This window comes from Candoia aspera, chromosome 8 (assembly GCF_035149785.1).
Source record: "Candoia aspera isolate rCanAsp1 chromosome 8, rCanAsp1.hap2, whole genome shotgun sequence".
In the NCBI taxonomy this organism is placed as follows: Eukaryota; Metazoa; Chordata; class Lepidosauria; order Squamata; family Boidae; genus Candoia; species Candoia aspera.
The window spans coordinates 33,054,384-33,076,694 of record NC_086160.1 but is presented as its reverse complement, the minus strand read 5'-3'; the positions used below and the strand labels follow the sequence as shown (position 1 = coordinate 33,076,694).

The 22,311-nt window shown below is 39.9% G+C and overlaps 1 protein-coding gene across 1 annotated transcript in view; it reads right to left on the bottom strand.

The window, feature by feature from the left end:
- Positions 1-22,311, bottom strand: part of FSTL5 (follistatin like 5) — a 392,971-nt gene that overhangs the window by 101,243 nt on the left and 269,417 nt on the right. The window contains exon 7 of the mRNA XM_063310578.1: positions 5,970-6,136. Coding sequence (XP_063166648.1) covers positions 5,970-6,136 — 167 coding nt within the window. The remainder of the gene's footprint in view (positions 1-5,969; positions 6,137-22,311) is intronic.

Below are 22,311 nucleotides of genomic sequence, written 5' to 3'. Positions count from 1 at the left end.
GGCTATCAGTCACCCTGGCTTCCTGCTCCTCCTGCTTTTAGGTCATTACAATAAAACCAATTTTAAAAGAAAAGAAAAAAAAAAAACTCCACTGTTTCCCTGGTTCACAGGAAAAATAAAGGCACACTGTTTCACCCGTTCACTACTGGATCAATGTCAGGCCAGGCCAGGCCGAGCCCCCCAAATCACAGCCACCATATTGGTAAAGCAACCCAGGACAAAATGTCCATTGAAAGCAGCAACCAGTAACTGAAAAAGATAGGAGCTTGTCAGTCACAAACACGCTAGCCAACTGGAGTGGAAGCACAGACTACAACAAAAGGAAGCATAGCAGACAGAACACATTGCATCACTTGTGCTAGCAGCAGTAGAAACTGCTACTTGATGAGAAGCAAGCTGGGGACAGCCTGAGAAAAATGTCTTGCATTCATGACCTCCAGAATCAGAAAGTGGCCAGCAGGATTTATGGGTGAGCCCTCAGTGGAATTTATATGCAAATAGCCCTGCATAGGAGCGGAGCACATGCCATACTTTATGATAGCTATGAACAGAATTTAAATCATGGTTGTAGAAATAAAGCAAAATTAAAAAGAATAAAAAGGGATGGGATTATGCAGAAAGGGGGTAGGCTCTGTTTCATTCAGCTACATGAAATAATGTAAACAGACTGCAGCCTAAATAAAAGAAATAAGGCATATCTTCTCCAATCAAATAGATTTGTTAAAGCCTCAATAACTTGAAATAATTAAATATTTATCAGCACTTGAAACCCAAGCCTAATTTCAACAAGGAATATATTTTCACTTCATATCCCTGAATCAATCTAAGTCACTTGCAAAAATTCATTTAGTTTTTGTGAATGATGCCCATTCTTTCATCTGAGGCAATAAAACAAATCAAAAATAAATCACCTTTCTATATGACAGAAATGTTCTAGATGACATTCTTCATCACCTATTGTCTGCCTATCTTTTCTGATCATTTGTCCTGATATGATCACTATACTTATTTCATTGATGACATGCTACATCTGACAATACAGTTACATGTGGCTTTTGTTCTGTGATGTAAAGTCAGCTGTCACTGCTAAACAATGTACCATAATTCATAAGTAGAGCTGCAAAAACAGGGTACCACCTCCAGAGACATAAGCAGTTGTATCAGGGCAGAGACTTTTTAACTGCTGAAATTGCCTTTGAAAGTACAATAAATGAATAGGTATTTACAGTGCTTCATAAACCACTGTACAGCACATTCTCCCTGAATGCATTTATTTGAAGTTCTGCATCTCTAACTGCTATATTCATGTTCCACCATGCAATTTAGAAGTACAGTTCTCCTCAGTGGACTTATCCAATTACTCTGCTGCTCCCTTGGGCTTTGATTTCTATTTAAGCAAAAAGTAAAGAAATGATTTTATCATAGCTATGTACACAAAAGTTCAAAGCTGGAAATTTTAATAGGTGTCAAAATTTAGGAGGGTATTTAATTTATAACAGAGCTGCAACAAAAGCCACAACTATATACAAAAGAAACATTACAGCTACACTTCAGATAGCTTCACACACTGCAACTAGAGCATGCACACAATGATGCTTCAGTTTAATTTACCTGGATCAACTATATTCTTTGTTCAAGATTAAAAACCCTAAAGCAGATTGTATCTCAATTCATAGGTATGCACTGAAATAATTTATCCACCTTTTGCTTTTTAATATTTGTTTCTAGCAACTGCTACATGATTAAAGTGTGTTAAAGAAAAAAATAATCTACATCAGACTGCACTCCTGTGGGTTACTGACTAAGGAATAAGCCTCACTGAAACCAATAGGATTAAGGCCATTCTGTAAACTAAACTGTGTATTTTAATGGGAGTGAATTTTGAAAAATACTTCAGGAGATCTTTGATGATATAAATCTGACTAGCAATTGTTCCTTTGGTGGAATAGTTGTCCAACATTTTTGGATCCAAGGCAGGCCACAAGGAGGCACTGACTACAGCCTGTGTCCAAATCCTTATTCTCTTTACTACCCAAGAAGGAAAGGGATCATGTACACCAATTGCAAGACAGAGGTAAAATCTGCCATCAAAAAAGACTCTGTTTCATTAAAATACACAGGTTCAAAAAGGCAAAACAAAACCATAGTTATCATTGCCATTCTTGTCATGGACTTTTGATTCTGAAGCTGAAGAGGAAAACCTGATAGACTCACAGTTGGGAAGTCAATAAACTGTTAGACACCTGAAAATAATGTCTCAAATCCCACACAGTTAACTACCAATTCAGGGAATAAAGCATCAGATCCTTAACTTGGGAGAGTTCCAAGGCCTAAAATGCACCATCAACTAAAAAGGACTAAGCAATGGAGATCAGCATGTCTCCTTGACAAGAAAGAGTGCCAACTCGTCTAATTAGGAAAGGCATCACACTCCAGCTATTTAAGAATATCTCCTATGTTCTGTCTTCTCATTGGAAACAATTCTCCACATGTGTTTCTCTTTCATTTCTAATTTCTCTGATTTCTTACCTTGAAAATGGAACTTTGACCTGCATATCATGGACATCTTTGGCCCCAGACTATCAAACTGCAAGGCACTTGCTCTTCTTGGCTGTATTTAAAACTGCAAGCTTCAGTTGTTTCTTTGCCTAATTTACACTCCACAGACCTGGTGTTACCTGTCAATGGATTTGGCACTCAATCTTGAATAGGACAGAGGTTTCCTTTGTCATCTCAGGAAATCCTGTCAATCCAGCTTCCAGCTCAGACTGAATATGAGCGATTTTATCAAAGAAATGATAGCTATATGATCACCTGCTACACTTCGTAGATTTTCCAGACAGTCCTTTCCTGATATGACCCAGATCAAATGGTGCAACTGTCTAGCATTCCACAGATACAATGATATCAGAAACTGTAATTAATCCCAGTTTGCTGTTTTTATTCCCCCAGAAAAGGCTTGAATTTCAGCTTGTAGCTATGTCTGGTCATAATCTTTCTTCATTTTCAAGCCTCATCACTCCAGGCATCTCTTCATCTGTTTCATTTCACAAACAGAATAAAAATCCTCTTGTACCAGGTGGATGAGAAGAGGCTATTCAAGTGAATGCTGTCTAGCACCTGAGTCATTTCTATCTTCCAGAGGTTAACCAAGCATCCAACAGAACTACCCTGCAGATGGTTGGGAAGCTCACGTTTGGAAACTGTGGTGGATTCTGGCACTGCCACTGGTTCCCAGGGAGAGAACACATTCCAGACAGATAAGAGGCTTTGCAGCCCAGACACTGTTACTGGGAAGGTTAAGAGGTTCAAGGTAGCTCCGCCCTAGAGCTCTTCTAGGTTATTTCCCCTTAGGTTAGTTGAGTAGCCTTAGTCTGGCAAGATTCTGTCTATATGGTGAGAACAATAAAGAACTAGAGTTGGAGATATCAGCTCAGCGTGGTTCTTGGCCTGGAACCTGACAGAAACCCTCCATCAAGAACATGAGGTCAGCCATCCTAATCAGCCTAGCCTCCTTCCAGAAGTTGGTGGCTCCAGTTAACGCCATGGTCACAAGCAAGTGATCTGTCCACAGCAAGGTACTGACAGAAATTCACCACGAACCAGATTACATTTCATTTGCTCTGAGGTAAAACCCAGACTTAATGTTTGGCAAGTGATGTTGTCAAGATTGTCATGGCAGTCATCAATTCCTAAGATTCCTCAGATGATGAAAACAGCAAATCAGAATCACCCAGGATAAACAACATTTATTTTTTACATAATGCTAAGAATCTTTTTCTAACTTTATGCTTAAATAATTGCTGAAAAACACCACACACTTATAGTAGTGCTGAGATCTGTGAAGAGGAAAAACTATATGGAAAAATAATTGAAATATTAAGGATACCCTAATGTCCTTACATTAAGTCAGAAATGCTAAACCTGTAATATAAGCTTTATTTTGTTTATATACTATATGACTTGTCCAGGGTTTGCCCTCTGTTAAAATACTACCATTATTTTTTCAATACCTTCTTAAAAGTCCATTATTGCATTGTAAACATTTGTAATTTAACTTCTATATGACTCAAGATTATTTATCATCTCTCTCCAAGCTCTGATAAATTTGCAAGATTTCACTGAATGATATTTATCACAGGGCAAATAAATGGCAATATGGAATAAGAATTCTTTATATTTGCATCTTTGATGGCTCACTCCATAATTAAGGGCTATAGACAGAAGAAATGTTGTGATGGCCTTGGAATGTCTCTGTGTTTCCAAAGTCCCGAAGTGTTGTTTTTCCATGATGGGGCCAGCCCTCTGAAATGGCCTCCCTTGGAGCATTGCTTGTCTCCAATATTATCAGTCTTCTGGAAGAAGCTGAAAACAGAGTTTTTCCAAAGGACTTTCATAGTCTGACACTATGTATTGTTTTGGGCTGTTTTAATATATTTTTAGATTTTTTGTTTGTTTGTTTGTTTATTGCATTTTGTTTACTATTTTGAGCTGCTGAGGATCTTCTATGATTGAGGCACGTGATTGAGGCATAGATTAAATAAATATGGATAAAAGTTTGATATCTTTTCATAGATAAATATGCAAATATAAGAATAGTTTATGACATTAAAAAACTTTGAAGCTTATATTAATGGGCAAAAGTGAAACCTTGCTTATTATAAAAATCAATCAGGAAAACTTCTCCATCATAAAGATGGGGACCTAGTTTGTTCAAGAACAATGTTAAAATGTGGTGCCTTGGAGAGTCCTCGCTCTTATCATTAGATTTCATGGTAATATCAGGCTAGAAAAACTTTCAGCAAAATGTTAACATAGAGGATGGCCCAGAACTATACATACGATTGTATTTGGCAGCCATTTGCTGTGCTTATTGAAGTAAACTGGAAAGAGTGTGGCAGAAGCCAAGAGTCTGCTCTTCTGTCTGCTGAATGACTTTTAATTCCAGGAGAAGATAGATTATATGTGTCTATCTAGGCAGATCCAGGCAGTTCCATAGCTATTTCCAGTTGACCCAGGATGTTCATTTGTTTAGCCAGGACAAAAAGACCTAAGCTCATGATGAAAACAAGGGCTGCATCATGACAGTGCAGAACTCCAGATCCAACATAATTGGCAAAGGTGTGATATGAGTAGAATGCTCTAATTTTAACAATATCTGCATATAACTTCGATTTTTAAATATGCTGTATATATAAGATTGTAAGCGTTTTAGAGCAAATGTGAAAGAGTGAGATTTTCCTTAGCTATGAAGGTACTATGACTGAAAGGTTGATGGTAGGTATGTTGTGACTTGATCCTAAACCTCTGGGATAAAGTAATGTGAATTAAGACTGAGGAACAACAGTTACTTTTTTCTGTCTGCTGAGAATAACAGCCACAGCCTGTTAGCAAACAAGAAATATGGGTTCATCATCTTGTTAAATTCTGTGATTTCTTAACACATTTCACATGTGAAGAATACTTTTCTATTGGCAATGCTATGGTTCATGAAAGGAGAGGAACTCTTTAGTTAAGTTTAAAGCATGTTTTCCTCATAACAGGATTTCCCTACCCCCACCTTTGAAAAATGGGGATCCATATAGTAGAAAGACAAGAGTCACATAGAAAATGTTTTAAAAATACTGCTTAATCTATTCCCAAGTTTGCTACTTAATGCTATGAAGTGAATTTAGTTTTTTCTTTATTCAAAATCCTTCATCTTCTCCCATTTGCTTACAACAGAAATACAAATATCCATACTACCAATGAACTAGAATTTACATTTTACATATGTAAAGTACCATACAGTTCTAGTAGTGGTCATTTTATTCAAGCGCAAAGTGGAACAAGATTCAGGACCACATGTTGATTTAACATATGTGATTGCTCTAGTTTGTATGGCAAAACATTATTATAATTCAATAATTACAATTACTATAATAATTACTATAATTATTATAGTAGCTCGGTTGCCCTTAATCACTTACATTGATGTCTTCTAAATCTAAACTCTTCAGAGCGACATTGTTCCGCTTCCAGATGATTGGAGGTCTCAGGGTCCCCTGGATGGCACAACTTAGAACTGCACTTTGTCCAACTATTGCAGCTGTAATGCTTACTTTCTGATCTTCTGGCAGGCTCAGTTGTATTACTTCTGTAAAGGATACGTTACATTTAATGCTGATTCGTATGTCGAGTGTCCTAAAGAATTTGGAGGTTTTAATTTGTACCAAAGGCAAAATAAATTCCAAATAAAAGCAGGTATGATAACTGTTTCAAGTTAAAGTTCATCATGTCATTTCAAGTTTGACTGAATGACTAGTAAGAGAGAGCCTTTTAAAAAGAAAATTTCCAGAAAAGAACATTATATTCTGCTATAAGTATATTAAAATATTGTCCTTTTGTATCACACATTTGTACTATGTGTATATTTCCTTTTTTTCATTTTGTAGGAGGAATATTTTGGATTAATTCATATGGTACAAGAGTGGCTTGCTGAAATTTCTACAGCACCTATATGGAAAATAGATGGGGAAAAAAAAATCTACTATGGAGCTCTACCCAACCTTATTTTTTTCCATCTACAATTTCAGGCACTGGTTTATTCTAGGGCAACCACATCTTGGTTGTAAAAATGACTAAATGGCAGCAAAGTAATATAAAAAAAATTAGCATGTAATTGCCCACTAATAGCTGGATGTTTTTTTGCAGTCCAGAATTTGTATACCCAGCTTACTTCCAGGATGCAAGGTGAGCTTAAGGAGAACAGAAAAAAATTAAGATAGAGAATGATCTGCAGAGAGGTAAAGTCCTAGAGAATTGTGCTCCTATGACCTTAGTACACCTTCCAACATTAATATTAGACCCACTCATTTCCATGATAAAGCAGACCAATAGATAGCAAATTGGCTGCAGTCCACAATGTTGAACTCTAAACTCTCAGCATGATGTTGCACTTACTTCTATAATTTAATGCTTTTATTTTGTTAATGTTTGAAGGAGTAAAACAAATACCTGAACCAAAACCTCCAAACTACCAAGACCCCTGAACTCAAGTAAGCCTCCTTAATAACTTGCTTAGGCATTTGCAGATGCTGGCTCACGAGTTATTTTAAAGCAGCACTTGTATTTTTAAACAGGAACTAGGAAGTCACTAACTACAAAACTGACTAGTGCCAATCTCCACTTTGATTATTCTGCTTATCTCACTATAAGCAGAAAATCTAACCAATGTTATGGTTTGACATCATTATTGGTCAGCATTTATTATACAACTATATAAAGGGTTATATACCTTCGTTCAGTGGGCAGAACCTTGTGGTCTGTCTCCAGCACTGTTCAAATAAACTTGGCTAAAGCAGATTGTGTGGTCCCCACTTGTAAACTGGGTCATGAGGAATTTTTTTCCTTCATTTTATCACAAGATGTCTTGTTAAACCAAGGGTGGAGATTACCAAAGAAATCATGATACAGTGAAAATTCTTTCCATTGGTAGCTATTTTATAATTTAAGTAATGAGTAGAATTCCTTACCCAACCTATTTAATTTCACCAAAGAGTATTCTCTTTGATTTTTCCCCCCAGAACCATTTGTTTTTGGGAGTTGAATAAGATAGTTGGAAAATATTCAGCATACTTGACCAAAATGCAAAACATAGGGCCTGGCATAATACCATAAAATGTTATAAGCTTTTTTGTCTTACAGAGATATAACACTGAAATTAAGCTTACATGCACATATTAATTCATAACTGTAACTTTATCATCACACCTTTACTGTGTTTTCTGGAATATCTTGTCTACTTGTTTCTATGTTTCAGTCTGAACTTTAAAAACTCAGCATAATTTCAATAGTACATATGCACAATCCCTTCACAGACCACCCCAAAACTCACATATAATGTTTTCAAGGGAATCTATCATACAAAACACATTTATCAATCACATTTTATCCTTATTTTTAAGGATCAAACTACTACATTCCAATAAATTCAAACTTTGATTTTTATTTAATTTCCGCTTCCCAATATTACTGTATAATAAGAAAGAGAACACAAAAGCAGGACTATTCATCATTTAAGGAAAAAAAAAAACATTCAGACTTGATTCCCCCAATAGCTATCATTCTTAATATTTTACATTATCTTCTTTAATGGAGTGGGAAATTGAGAGAAGCATTCTGAAACCATGTAAACCAACAGAATGTACATTCTAAATTTTGCAAATAAAAAGTAACCATTTGCTTCAGGCTCCTTTTATCTTGTATACCCTGGTTTATTAATTATTCTTATTTTTGGTCTTATTTTTTTATTATTAAACAAAGGCCACCCAACTGACACACAGTGACTCTGGGCAGCTTACAGAATTAAAAACTATAAAAAACACAATAGACACCCCTTGGCAGCAGCAAACACATTCATATCAGTCACTTTATTGGCTCCGAAGCAACCTGGGGTCCCCAGGCCTGCTGACAAAACCACATCTTCAGGGCCTTCCAGAAATGGAGCAAGGAGGGGGCAAATCTTTTATCTGGGGGAATGATGTTCCAAAGGGAGGGAGCCACTAGGGAGAAGGCCCTTTCCTTGGCCCACTAGATGTACTTCCTTAACTGAAGGGACCTGCAACATACCCTGCCTCTCCACTCTGGTGGGCTGGGTGGATGTAACTGGGGAAAGGCGGTCCTGCAAGTAACCTGGCCCCAAGCCATGTAGGGCTTCAAAGGTGATAACCAGAACCTTGAATTGGACCCAGAAGCTTCCACAAAAGAGGTGACACATGTGCAAGTCTAGGCTTATGCAAGACTATGCAGGCTGCTGCATTTTGAACCAACTGAAGCTTCCACATACTTTTCAAGGCCAGCTCTATGTAGAGCACATTACAATAGTCCAAACGGGAGGTGACTAGGGCATGGATGACTGTGAGAAGGGCCTGTTGGTCCAGGAATGGGTGTAGCTGGCACACAACATACCATTGTGCAAAGGCCTTCCTGGCCAAGACTGCCACCTGCTCTTTGAGCAGGAGTCGTGAGTCCAGGAGAACCTCCTGGTTATGTACCGGATCTCTCTGGGGCAATGCAACCATCCAAGACCAAAGATGGTAATTTTCTGGAAACCAAAGAGCCCCAAACCCACAGCCATTCCATCTTGCCAGGGTTCAACTTCAACCTGTTGCTCCCCATCCAGACCTCAACAGCCTCCAGGCACTGGGAGAGGGCGGTTGCAGCATTGCTTAACTCACCATAGGCAGAGATGTACAACTGAGTATCATCAGCATACTGATGATATCTCACCCATGGTGAGGGATGATCTCACCCAGCAGCTTCATGTAGATGTTAAACAGGAGCGGAGAAAGCACCAACCCCTGCAGCACCCAGCAAAGCAGAGGCTAAGGGTGGAACCTCTTGCCCCTGATCATTACCGACTGGAAATGTCCCCAGAGGAAGGAGGTAAACTAGGACAACACAATGCCCCCAACCCCCAAAGCCACTCCAGAAGAATACCATAGTCGATGGTATCAAAAACCGCCAAGAGGTCAAGTAAATTAAGGATGGTCTCACACCCCCCATGCTGCTCCCACCAGATATCATCAAAAACCACCACCAATGCCATTTCCATCCCACATCCAGGCCTGAATCCTGACTGAAAGGGGTCCAGATAATCCATTTCATTCGGATCCTCTGCAGCTGCAGCGTGACCACCTTCTCAACAACCTTCTCCAAAAAGGGGAGGTTGGAGACAGGATGAAAACTGCCCATCAGGCTGGGATCCAGTGATAGCTTCTTAAGGAGGGGGTGAACTACAGCATCTTTAAAAGGCTGGGGCACTACCTCCTCCTCTAGAGATGCATTAGTCACTGCCAGTGCCCACCGACATGTCACCTCCTGGGAGGCTTTTACTAGCCAGGAGGGATACAGATCCAACACACAGGTGGCTTTGCTCACAGTCCCTAGGATCCTGTCCACTTCCTCAGGAGCAACAAGGTCAAAGTGTTCAGAGATAACCCGGCAAGAACCTACACCAGGCATCTCCACTGGACCATTATCCATGTTGGCATCCAACTGGGAATGAATCTGAGTGATTTTATATGTCAGAAAATCCACAAATTCCTCAGTGTGTCCCTGCAGGTACACCCCTGAATCTTCCTTACCCAGAAAGAGACGGGTCACCTTAAAATGAGCCACCGGGCGATTATCTGCAGATGCAATTTGTGCAGAAAAGTATTGCTTCTTCACCAAAAGAATTGCCACAAAGTAGGCTTTAATAGCAACTTTCATCTATGTCTGGTCAGATTTGTTCTTCATCTTCTGCCAGTGATGCTCTAGACATCTCTTGATCCATTTTATCCCTCTCAGTTCCTCCGTATACCATGGAGCACAATGAGGTCCACAGGTTGGGAGAGGTTGCATGGGTGCAACCCTGTCTAAAGCCTCAGTCACCCTCCTATTCCAGGTGGTGACCATGGCCTCAACAGGACTATGCAACAGATCTTCAGTTATAACCCCCAACTTCCTCTGGAACCCAAAGGGATCCATCATTCATTGGGGTCAGATCAATCTAATAAGTATTGCCTCCCTGCAGAGGGGTGTGGCCCTAGAGAAGCTCATAGCCACAGTTACTCTCTCCTTTGGGAATAAGAATAAATACTTTGTTTTGAAATTGAATATATAACTACTTCATGGTATTTTTGCAGAAGAATAGCCATTCCTTTCCATAGGTTTATTTAGCCATCACTTTAGCTTTTTTGTCCTGTAGTCATGGTGAAAGCTAATAGGTGGTCCTTCACATCCCTGCATTGCAACTAAATGCAGAACATTGTATGAGAATCTCTGTTTCATCTTAATCTTACTCCTAAAGCCTCTGTAACATGGAACAAAACCTAAAAATGCATGAGTAGGAGATGTACTATGCTATAGTAAACAGGCAGGAATTCAAAGAATGGTATGTGAATTGGCCCATTCTAAATACATACAGGGCCATTTTTCCATTAATTGTGTAGAACAAGATTGTTTAAGATTGGTGTTTACATAACAAAGACATTCATATTTGAAAAACTCTTAAGGGGGAATGTTCTGCCGTAAATGTTTTGTGACAAGTGGCCTAAAGGAATCACGAAGAGTTTTGAGCGACTTCATTATTGCTTAAATAACAAATTAGTCTCAAGAAAACATTAATCTTTCAATTGGATGAAGCACATCTATCTATGAATGTGCAGAGATCTTTAACAGGTACTTTTTACCCAAATTAAGAGACAACTTCATAATTAGTAGAATTAAAGAGATAGCACATTTGTCTAATGTGTTTCCAGAAGAAAACATCAAATAAACATTTCACTGCAACTGGCAGAGAGACAGAATGAGGGAAAATTTTGTTGTTGCTGCTGCTAAAACTGAATAATGGATTTTAAAATGTACAAAATAATAAATAATGTAAAAATATTTCAGAGAAAAAAGACAATTTACTTAAACATTGTAGCAGCACAGAGCATAAAATTCACTTCCCTTTACTGTTGCATTATATTTGCGTATAGAATATGAACCTTAATTATGTATCATAGCAAATAAATAGAAACCCCCTTCAGTATTATTGTTTATAAATACTATACTTAATAATAGCAAGTGGCTCCAATAGGTTATTGTACAAACTATAGAAAAGATTTGTCCTTTTAAACTCAAGATACCGTATCAATTGTTTTGCAATGGGAGGTGTGTAAACACACACACACACACACACACGGACTTTTATTTCAGTGACATATAGGTTGCAAACGTTGCACTTAATGCAATAAATGGTCATGTTAAAAGAAGCATCCATATGTTCATTGCTTTGAATCAAAGAAAAGAAAATCTAAAATTGTATCTGGAAAAGGAGTAAGATGAAATTTTGCAGCACAGTTTGCTAACAATATACATTTTTATTGATTAATATCTATCCAATTTGTATTGGTTTTGTTAGCCCAAATCAATAACTGTAGGATGAAGTCATCTTCACTGAAGTTTGATCTTAGATCAAATTAAGTTAAAAGAAAAAGAGCTTCAATCAAAGCCATCTGATGAGGAAATAAATCGCCAAATAACAATTTCGCAACAACAATTAAAAATACAACAGATGAAATTGAAAGGAAACTTCGAACATGCTAATAAAGCGGCTAAATGCTTGGCATATAAATTAAGAAAAGATAAGGAAAAAAATACCATTACCAAAATTTGAGAAAATGGGGAAGAATTAGTTGACAATGAAAAAATTAAGAAGGCATTTCATAACTTTTTTACAAATTTATATAAGAAACAAGAAATATCAATTGACAAAATTGAAAACTATTTGCTAAAACAAAGAAACTAACTAAAGATCAAAAAGCAACAATTAACAACCCCATTACAACACAGGAAATTATAGATGCTATTAGAAAACTGAAAACAGGTAAAGCCCCAGGACCAGAAGGTTTCTCTGCAGGATACTATAAACATTTCCAAGATCAAATACTATTACCATTCAAAGATTTATTGAATATGATTGTATCAGGAAATCCAATACCTAAATCTTGGTCTGAGGTGAATATTATATTAATCCTGAAAGAGAAACAGGATCCGACATTATGTAGAAATTATAGGCCTATTTTGCTACTGAATAATGACTACAAAATATTTAATTCTAACCAAAAGATTAAAAACTATATTACAAGAAATAATTGATCACGATAAAGGCAGTCAAAGCAATCTATACATTCCAAAAAGCCAAAATTGTGATAAACGAAGATACAACACAAGAATGCATAATAGAAAAAGGTACCAGGCAGGGCTGTCCGCTCTCCCCCTTACTATTCATATTGGTTTTGGAAGTCTTAACAGAAAATATTAGAAAGGAAAATCAGATTGAGGGAATAAAGGCAAAACAAGAAATATATAAATTAAGACCGTTCACAGATGATTTAGTTATCACCCTACAAAATCCGCTAACATCTCTTGATTACTTATTAAAAACACTACAAGAATATGGAGAATTAGCTGGCTTCAAAATAAATAAACAAAACATGAAAATGATAAACTTAAATACACCACAAAATATTCAGAATATATTAGAAAATAAATCAGAATTCTCTAGTTTTAAAAAAGTCAGATATTTAGGGATAGAGATTACAGCAAAAACTAATGATCTATACCAAAACAACTATGCAAAAATATGGAAGGAAATTCAACAAGACTTAGGGAAGTGGGAAAAACTAAATTTATCACTTATGGGGTGAATTTCTGTAATCAAAATGAATATTTTGCCAAGGATGTTATTTTATTTCAAAATATTCCAATATTATTAACTGACAAAACTTTTAAATCATGGCAAAAAAACCTTTCAAAGTTCATTTGGCAAAGGAAAAGACCAAGAATTAGACTTAAATTAATGCATTTCTTTAGTCAAAGAACGAGGAGGCTGGGGTCTTCCAGATTTTAAATTATATTATGAAGCATGTGGATTACTATGGGTAAAAGAGTGGAATACTTTACAAAATTATAGATTATTAAATCTAGAAGGCCACAACCTGAAATTTGGTTGGCATGGATTCCTATGGTATAACAAATTGAAAGTAAATAAAGTATTTAACAATCATTGTATTAGAAAGTCGCTTCTTAGAATTTGAGAAAAATATAAATCTACCTTAACACCCACTCTACCATTATGGATCTCTCCGCAAGAAGTGTATAGTAGGAGAGAAAAAACAGGAATTTGCAAGTGGCTAAGATATTTGGATCTAATAAAATTTGAAGGGGCTATATGTAAAATGAAAAGAAGAGATGAATTGGAAAATGAAGGACATCCATGCCAAAGGTTTTTGTACTTTCAATTAAAGGAACAATTTAAAATTGATGCCCAAAGTTACAAATTCACAAAAGATCTAACCTGGTGGGATAACTTAGTTTATGCCAACAATGACCACATGATTTCCAAAATATATAAAATGTTATTACAAATAAGAATGGCAAATGTACAAATTAAACAATGTATGATTAAATGGGAGAGAAATCTTGGACATCACATTGACTATGATGTTTGGGAAAGAATGTGGACCAAAGGGCTGAAATTTACTTTAAATTATAACTTAAAAGAAAATTTCTACAAAATGATGTATATGTCACACATTACTCTGGACAAAATATCCAAAATGTTTCAGAATACTTCAAACGTCTGCTGGAAGTGTAAAAAAGAAACAGGAACATTTTATCATATGTGGTGGACTTGTAAGAAGGCGAAAAAAATTTGGTCATCTATACACAATATAATTTGTAAAATGTTGACTAAAGAAATTAATAGAACACCGGAACTCTATTTATTGGGCATCATGGACAAGGATTTGGAACATGAACATGGAAAACTTTTACAATATTTGATCACTGCAGCTAGAATTAAGTATGCATCAAAGTGGAAGGAAGAACTAACCCCCTCAATGGAAGAATGGACATTTAAATCCCTGGATCTGGCACAGATGGCAAAACTTATGGACCAGTTAAATGATAAAAATGTGGAAGATTTTCAAAATGACTGGACCCCCTTTTTCAACTATGTAGAATCAACCCAAAAAATTAACGTGAATGTGTAAAATATATGTATATAATACAAGATGTAAATATTATGTATTTGATTCATATAATCTTAAAAGAACTGTAGAATTATTGAAACCAAATTAGTGAACTGTGAAAAGAAATTATTTAGTTAAGGTATAAAATTGTACTACTTAGGGAAATGGAAATCAATTTATTTTCTTTTAAACCTCTTTTTCTTCTTTCTCCTTTCCTTTTTCCTTTTTTCTTGTTTTTGCATCTTATGTTTATTGTTGATTGGTTATTGTATGTCTGTATTATTTGTGTAAATAATTTAATAAAGACTATTTAAAAAAAATAAGACAACTATATAAGATCTGGGAGAAATACACATGCACAGAAAACTGAAAATGCCCTCAGAATTCCTAAAGGTTGGAGGAAAAATAGCATGATCATTTCAGGATTGTTTCCGTCCCTTGCACCCCCCAGTGATTAACACAATTCACTGAACAAATAAATAAAGGGAAAATGGAATAAGTATTTTGCCAAAAAACAAGATGAGAACAAAAGGTATTATAACAAACTTTCTGTATATCACATTTCAATTATTAAAATACTAAAACAGGAACATATTATATAGAATATATAATGGTTGTATTTTTAGATTAAAAATTGTATGTTTTGAACCTTCCCATTTAGCTGGCTCAGTTATTCACTTGCAACCACAAAATACCCCTCTGTGTCTCAACCAGCAAACATTATCCAGATAGGACTGACTAGAAAGAATTAAGACCACATTAAGCCTGAATCCATTTAGTTTGCCTATTTAGAATGTTATTTAAAAGCAATCACCTCCTCAAATGATATAGAAACAATCCTCTGCATATAATCTACAGCAAGATTCAAACTCTTAATGGAAAGACCATAACGACCTGAAATAACAACAACAACAACAACAACAACAACAACAACCAGCGGAGCGCAGAGCAGCGAAGCAACGGGGCGCGGTGGAGTGTGGTGGGCCCCGGCGGACCGCCTGAGGGTTGGGTGAGCTGGCGATCCTCTATTGCCCCTCAACTGGCCCTGGTGGAACCTGGTGGCCTCAGAAACGTCGGTGGGCCATCCACGAGACAGCGAAGTGGGATAGGCCCTGCCGCAAGGCCCTGTAGAGTGTGATGGAGTGCAGCGAGGCCTAGTGAAGTGGAGGCCCAGTGGGAGAAGCATGGCAGGCGGAGGTGCAATAAGTTGAGGTGGAGTGGTGGAGCCTAGCGGACCTCTGGCAGGCCTGGTGGATTGGTGGCTGGGGAAGAACTGGCGGACCTCTGGCAGGCTTGGTGGACTCAATGGCTGGGGTAGAACTCAGTGGCTGGGGTAGAACCTGCAACCCCTCCCTCCTGCGGTGAATCTGTCTGCTGGAACCTCACTGAGATGGTGCTGCTGCCTGCTGGAACCTAGCTGATCCCAGCGGTGGGTCCCAGTCTTGAGGAGTGGGATGTGCCAGTGTGATGGATATCTTAGTGAACATCATAGTGGACTGGTTGCTTCTCAATTACTGGGAGGTGGCAGAGGGTTTTAGGATCCCCTCAGTGTGAGTGGGGTGCTCCCCATTGGGTGAGAGATGGGTGGGGAGCCCTTTTTATTTATGTAAGAGTATTCCCCCTAAGTGAGAGATAGGGGAAGTAGGAGTGGGTTGGGTGCCCCCATGATCAGTGAGAGAGGTTGGGGGGGTGCAGTGAGTGTGTGTATAAGTGTATGGGTGGTGGCTAGGTCCAAATAGTGCCGAGACCGAGAGCTGGTGCACTGGGAGGGCCTGCCATCACTTGAGGCTGGTTGTGTGTGAGAGGTTGGGTGCATGGGGGAGGGGACCCTTGTTTCAATCTAGGGATTCTGGAGGTCTGGGAATGGAGGCAACTGGGCTTGGAAACTCTGGGGGCTGTAGGGTGGGTCACTCTTTCGAGGTGGTGATGGGCCAGGGATGCTATGGCAGGAACTGGAGGGCAGGCCATCTTCAGGGAAGATGCCCCCGGTGTCTGTTACTGGTGGTGTGTTCCAGCCCTCCATGTTCAAACCCAGGCCCTGGTCAGTGGATCCTTGAGGGCCCTGGCTTGTGACTGCTGCTGCTTAACACCAGGTCAGTTAACAACAAGGCCCTCCTCATATGTGATTTATTCACAGAGGAGGGGGCTGATCTGGCATGTATCACTGAGACCTGGCTGGGCCCAGAAGCGGGGGTAGCCCTTTCAGAAATGTGCCCAGCTGGGTTTCAGGTGTGGCACCAGCTGAGATGCCGAGGCAGGGGAGGAGGGGTAGCAGTTGTGATCCGAGAGTCTCTAGTGGCCTTCAGGGGTGCTGCTTCACAAGTGGCTGGTTGTGAGACCCTGTTCTTCAAGTTGGGTGCCCAAGAACAGTTGGGAGTGTTGCTGCTGTACCAGCCTCCCTGCTGCATGGCAACCTCCTGCCTGAGCTCCTGGAAGCTGTCTTGGGGCTGTCGGTGGAGTATCCCAGGCTTATGGTTCTGGGGACTTCAATCTGCCATCCCTGGGGCATGCCTCAGAGGTGGCTCGGAAGTTCATGGCCACCATGGCGGCCATGGGCCTGTCCCAGATTATTTGGGACCCGACTCAAGACAGTGGCCTCACCACAGACTTGGTTTTCTTGTCAGAACAGTGGCAATGTGATCTGAGGGGAGAGTTGGATCTGTCCCCATTGTCATGGTCAGATCACGCCCTGGCAGCCTTGAGATTCTCTGGTGCTGCCCCACTCAGCAGGCAGGCAGGACACATTCGACTGGCCTGCCCCTGGCAACTGATGGACCCAATGGGTTTTCAGAAGGAGCTGGGGGTTATACCCGAGGATCTACTGCATGGTCCAGTGGAGGCCTAGCCACGGCCTGGAATAGGGAGGCAGCGGGGGCCTTGGACAGGATTGTGCCTGTGCAACCTCTCTTGCCTCATCCAACCCGGCACTCCCCATGGTTTACGGAGGAGCTGCAGGTTCTGAAGAGGATTAAGAGACATCTAGAGTGCTGCTGGAGAAAGACAAGGAGCGAATCTGACTGAACACAAGCTAGAGCCACCATTAAGGCCTACCTTGTGGTGGTAAGAGCGGCAAAATGCCAATATTTCTCCATGCTTATTGCATACACACAATGCCGCCCAGCGGCCCTGTTTAGGATTACCTGATACCTCTTGGGTAAAGGGGATTTGGTGATCCATTTACAGGGCCGTGTGAAGGCGTTTTGTGAGCATCTGCAGGATAAAATTGCTCAGATTCGTTCTAAGCTGGACTCTAAGCATGAGGCAGTCTGGGGAGATGCCGAGGGGACGTACTTACCCTGTTATCTGGGAACAGTTTGATCCTGTTGGGCCTGAGGAAGTGGACAGGATCCTCTGGACTGCAAATGCAACCACATGCCATCTTGCCCCTTGCCCCTCCTGGCTGGTAAAATCAGCCGGTGAGGTGACTTGTGGTTGGGTCTAGGCAATGGTAAATACATCCTTGAGGGAGGGGAAGTTTCCAGCTGCCTTTAACGAGGCACTGGTACACCCCCTCCTCAAGAAGCCATCCCTGGACCCTACTATACTGGGCAATTTTCACCCAGTCTCCCACCTTCCCTTCTTGGGAAAGGTGGTTGAGAAAGTGGTTGCATTGCAGCTCCAGAGGATTCTGGAGGAAATGGATTATCTGGACCCCTTTCAGTCAGGTTTCAGGCCAGGATATGGGACAGAGACTGCATTGGTCACACTTATGGATGATCTCTGGCAAGAGTGGGATGGAGGGAGTACCTCCATCCTGGCTCTTCTTGACCTCTCAGCAGCTTTCGATACCATCGACCATGGTATCCTTTTGGGTCAGCTCAGGGAGTTGGGGGTGGGTGGTGTAGTTTTGCGCTGGTTCACCTCCTTCCTCCAGGGCCGGTCCCAGTCGGTGGTGATAGGAGAGGAGAGATCTGCCCCTCGACCCCTCCATTGCGGGGTGCCACAGGGCTCGGTTTGTTCTCCTCTCCTATTCAACATCTACATGAAACTGCTGGGCGAGATCATCCATCACCATGGGATGAGGTATCATCAATATGCCGATGATACTCAGTTATATATCTCCATCCTGGGTGAGGTAAGTGATGCGATGACTGCCCTCTCTCAGTGCCTGGGGGCTGTGGGAGTCTGGATGGGGAACAACAGGCTTCAACTGAACCCTGGTAAGACGGAGTGGCTGTGGGTTGATGATTCCTCTGTATCTGGGAAGTTATCGTCTTTAGTTCTGGATGGGGTTGCAATGCCCCATTCAGACCCGGTGCATAATCTGGGGATCTTCCTGGACTCACAACTCCTGCTTGATGAGCTGGTGGCAGTTATGGCCAGAAGGGCCTTTGAGCAACTTTGTGTTGTGCACCAGTTACGCCCTTTCCTGGATCAAGAGGTCCTCCGAACAGTCACTCATGCCCTGGTCATCTCCCACATAGACTATTGCAATGCGCTCTATATAGGGCTACCCTTGAAGAGTATCCAGAAGCTTCAACTGGTCCAGAATGCAGACACACGAGCAGTTATTGGTGTCCCAAGATCGGCACATGTGACACCATTGCTGTGCGAACTGCACTGGGTACCAGTTTGCTTCCAGGTCCAATCCAAGGTGTTGGTTATCACCTTTAAAGCCCTACATGGCATGGGGCCAGGTTACCTAAGGGACTGCCTCATCTCCATAACATCGACCCGCCCCACCCATTCATGCAGAGAGGGCATGCTATGAACCCCGCTGGTAAAGGAATTCCACCTGGCGGGGTCCAGGAGGTGGGCCTTCTCTGCAGTGGCACCCGCCCTCTGGAACATTCTGCCCCCAGAGCTGAGACAGGCCCATTCACTCCCGGACTTCCGGAAGAACCTAAAAACCTGGTTCTGCTGCCTTGCTTGGGGTGGGAGGGACAGTAGTTCATCTTGGGGGTGTCTATTATAGATCTCTCCCCAACAAACAAGATCTACGCTGCTGGATTTTATATTTTTTACTCTATATTTATTTTATTTTTATAGAGTATTTATGTTGTAATTTATGTGTTTTAATTTTGATTGTAAACTGCCCAGAGTCCCCTTTTCGGGGGAGATGGGCGGTGATGGAAATTTGAAATATAAATAAAATAAATAAATAAATAAACATCAACAACCCATAGAGTATTGGGATGGGATAGCTCTTATCTTTTATTCTGTGCTTTTAGTATCATTTTTCATATTGTAATCAAGCTATAGTGTTACTATATATGTTCTTTTCTCCCTTTTATAGCTCCCTTTTGCTTTCAGTTCCCATTTTGTTCAACTGAAATTTAACACCTTTAAACATATGCAGAACAAAAAACAGACTGCCATCAGTGGAACCCAGACATGATTTATGTTATTTAGAAAGAAAGTGATATTAACCTATTTTAAAATGTAATTTTAAAATGGCAATTCAGAACAACTCAACCCTTGGAACAAAGCTCACAGAACAGAAATAGTTCTGAAAATATCGTCTGCATGCCAATCCTTGATCTTGTTTGTCTCTTAAAATGTGAGCTACACTATAATAATACAACTAGCTTGGAATCTTTATAGTTTTTTTTTTTACAGATTTCACAAAAAGCACGTGAAATGCATTTGAGCTTTGCTTTCTCATTCTTGGTAAAGGACTTTGATTCTGTGTATCCATTTATTAATAGTGTTAACTATATGCATGTAGGGATAAAATAGAAGAACCTGCATACTAATACAGAGCTATACAGAGAAGCAACATCTACACTGGGCTCTGAATGTAGATAAAGTGCTGAGCAGAAGACAATAGCTATATAACACTATGCATCAACCACCTGCTAGTGCCAGATGACCCAAACACTTTTAAGATAGCAAAATAATAAATTAAATTTCAGCTCTCATGCTCCCTTCCCTTTCCTCACACACAGTTTTTTTTCCCCTTTTAATCCATGATCATGAGTACTGAATATTATCTGGTCTGGCAACTGAAGGAGCATGACATGACATTTTCTCCCATTTATTTATTTATGTATTTATTGTCTGGGAGAAATCCATTTCTAAAAGTGGATTGCTCCACAGAAGTCTTTAATAACAAAAATGGGTATTAATACAATACTAAGCAAGCATAGGAGTTTCAAAAGTGTAACTACTGTTTATCCGTAGTATCTGTGGGCAAAGGATGTGTGGTAAAGAAGAAGAAAATATACAAAATAAGATCTCTTAGAAATTGATACATGAATTTAATTCTTATTCCATGCTGGGTTGAAAATGAAAGCAAAACCAAAAATAAGATTTTTTTTTCAGTTAAGCAGTTTGAGAGGCCTGATAAAAATGTAAATGTTTCCTTAAGAACAAGAGAAAATAAAAATACAAGGTGAAATACATGGCTTATATGAGATATATTGTGCCCCTTCCTGGATCAGGTAGCCCTCTAGTTACTCATGCTTTTGTCACCTAATGGCTCAACTATTGCAATGTGTTGTACATGGAGTTTTCCTTGAAGCTTCCTTCTTGGAAGCTTCAACTGGTCCAGACTTTAGCAGCATAAGCACTGGAGGGCCTTCCCTGGCCTTCCCACATGGCACTGCTGTTTTGTGAGCTGCACTGGTTACCAGTACAGTTCCAGGTGAGATTCAAGGTGCTGTTTATTACTTATAAAGCCCTACATGGCATAGGACCCAGTAATTTGAGGTTTGTCTCCTGAGGTTTCTGCCTGGCTGGTAAAGGCCAAGAGAGAGGGGTTCTCGGTATCCCCTTGACCAAACAGTGTCATCTTTTGGGACCCAGGAAGCATGTCTTCTCTATCATAGCACCTGCCTTCAGGAATGAGGTACCCCCTTAGATCCGGATGGCTCCCATTCTATTGGTGTTCTGGAAGGACTTAAGGTCCTGGCTATTCTCCCAGGCTTTGGGGTAGGGGGATGGAATCCCCTCTATCTATCTATCTATCTATCTATCTATCTATCTATCTATCTATCTATCTATCTATCATCTATCATCTATCTATCTATTATATGTCAATGATGTAGTCTGGATTTGCCATTTTATTTATTTCCCTTATAGTATTTTACTAATTTTGTTGTATGAGTGTCGCTTTTAAATTGGGAACTGCCTGGAGTTGGATGGCATTGAAGTCAAAATGAATAAATAAATATTGGACTTCCAGTGGGGACATGGCAGACTGAACAGCTGTGCCCACAGGCTTAGTGCGCGGAGCTGACAATGGGGCAATTTTTTTCAGGCTCAGGAAGGTTTTCTTGAAGCCCTAGAGTGTTCTCTGGATAAAGGAAAACACCTGGAATCACCCCATCTGCCCTCTGGATGGCTGCTTGTAGCCAGAAGATCACAAACAGTGTTTCACGTTCGATTGGTAAGAACTAGCAGGGAGGTGGGGATGTCATCATTTTCCAAGCCGCGCTGCAGCCTTAAAGGGACATTAAGACTGGACACCCCATTTCTAAATCACCAAATTTATTTTATTATATATATATATATATATATATATATATATATATATATATAGAGAGAGAGAGAGAGAGAGAGAGGGAGAGAGAGAGAGAGGAGAGAGGATGCATACCCTAAGAGAGGCTTTCTACAGTGAGGAGAAACTGGCTCTCTTCATACTTAAGTTATTTTGGGGATTACTTTTTAATTTTTTTTTAAGGTTTGGACTTCATTCTCCTTCCAAATATTAAGGAGGATTGGGAGTAAACAATTCTCTTCCTGTTATTATTTTCGTACTACATTTGGAGATATTAGCATTTTCCTACACGTTGAATTGGCTGATTTGAACTTTCAGGTTTCT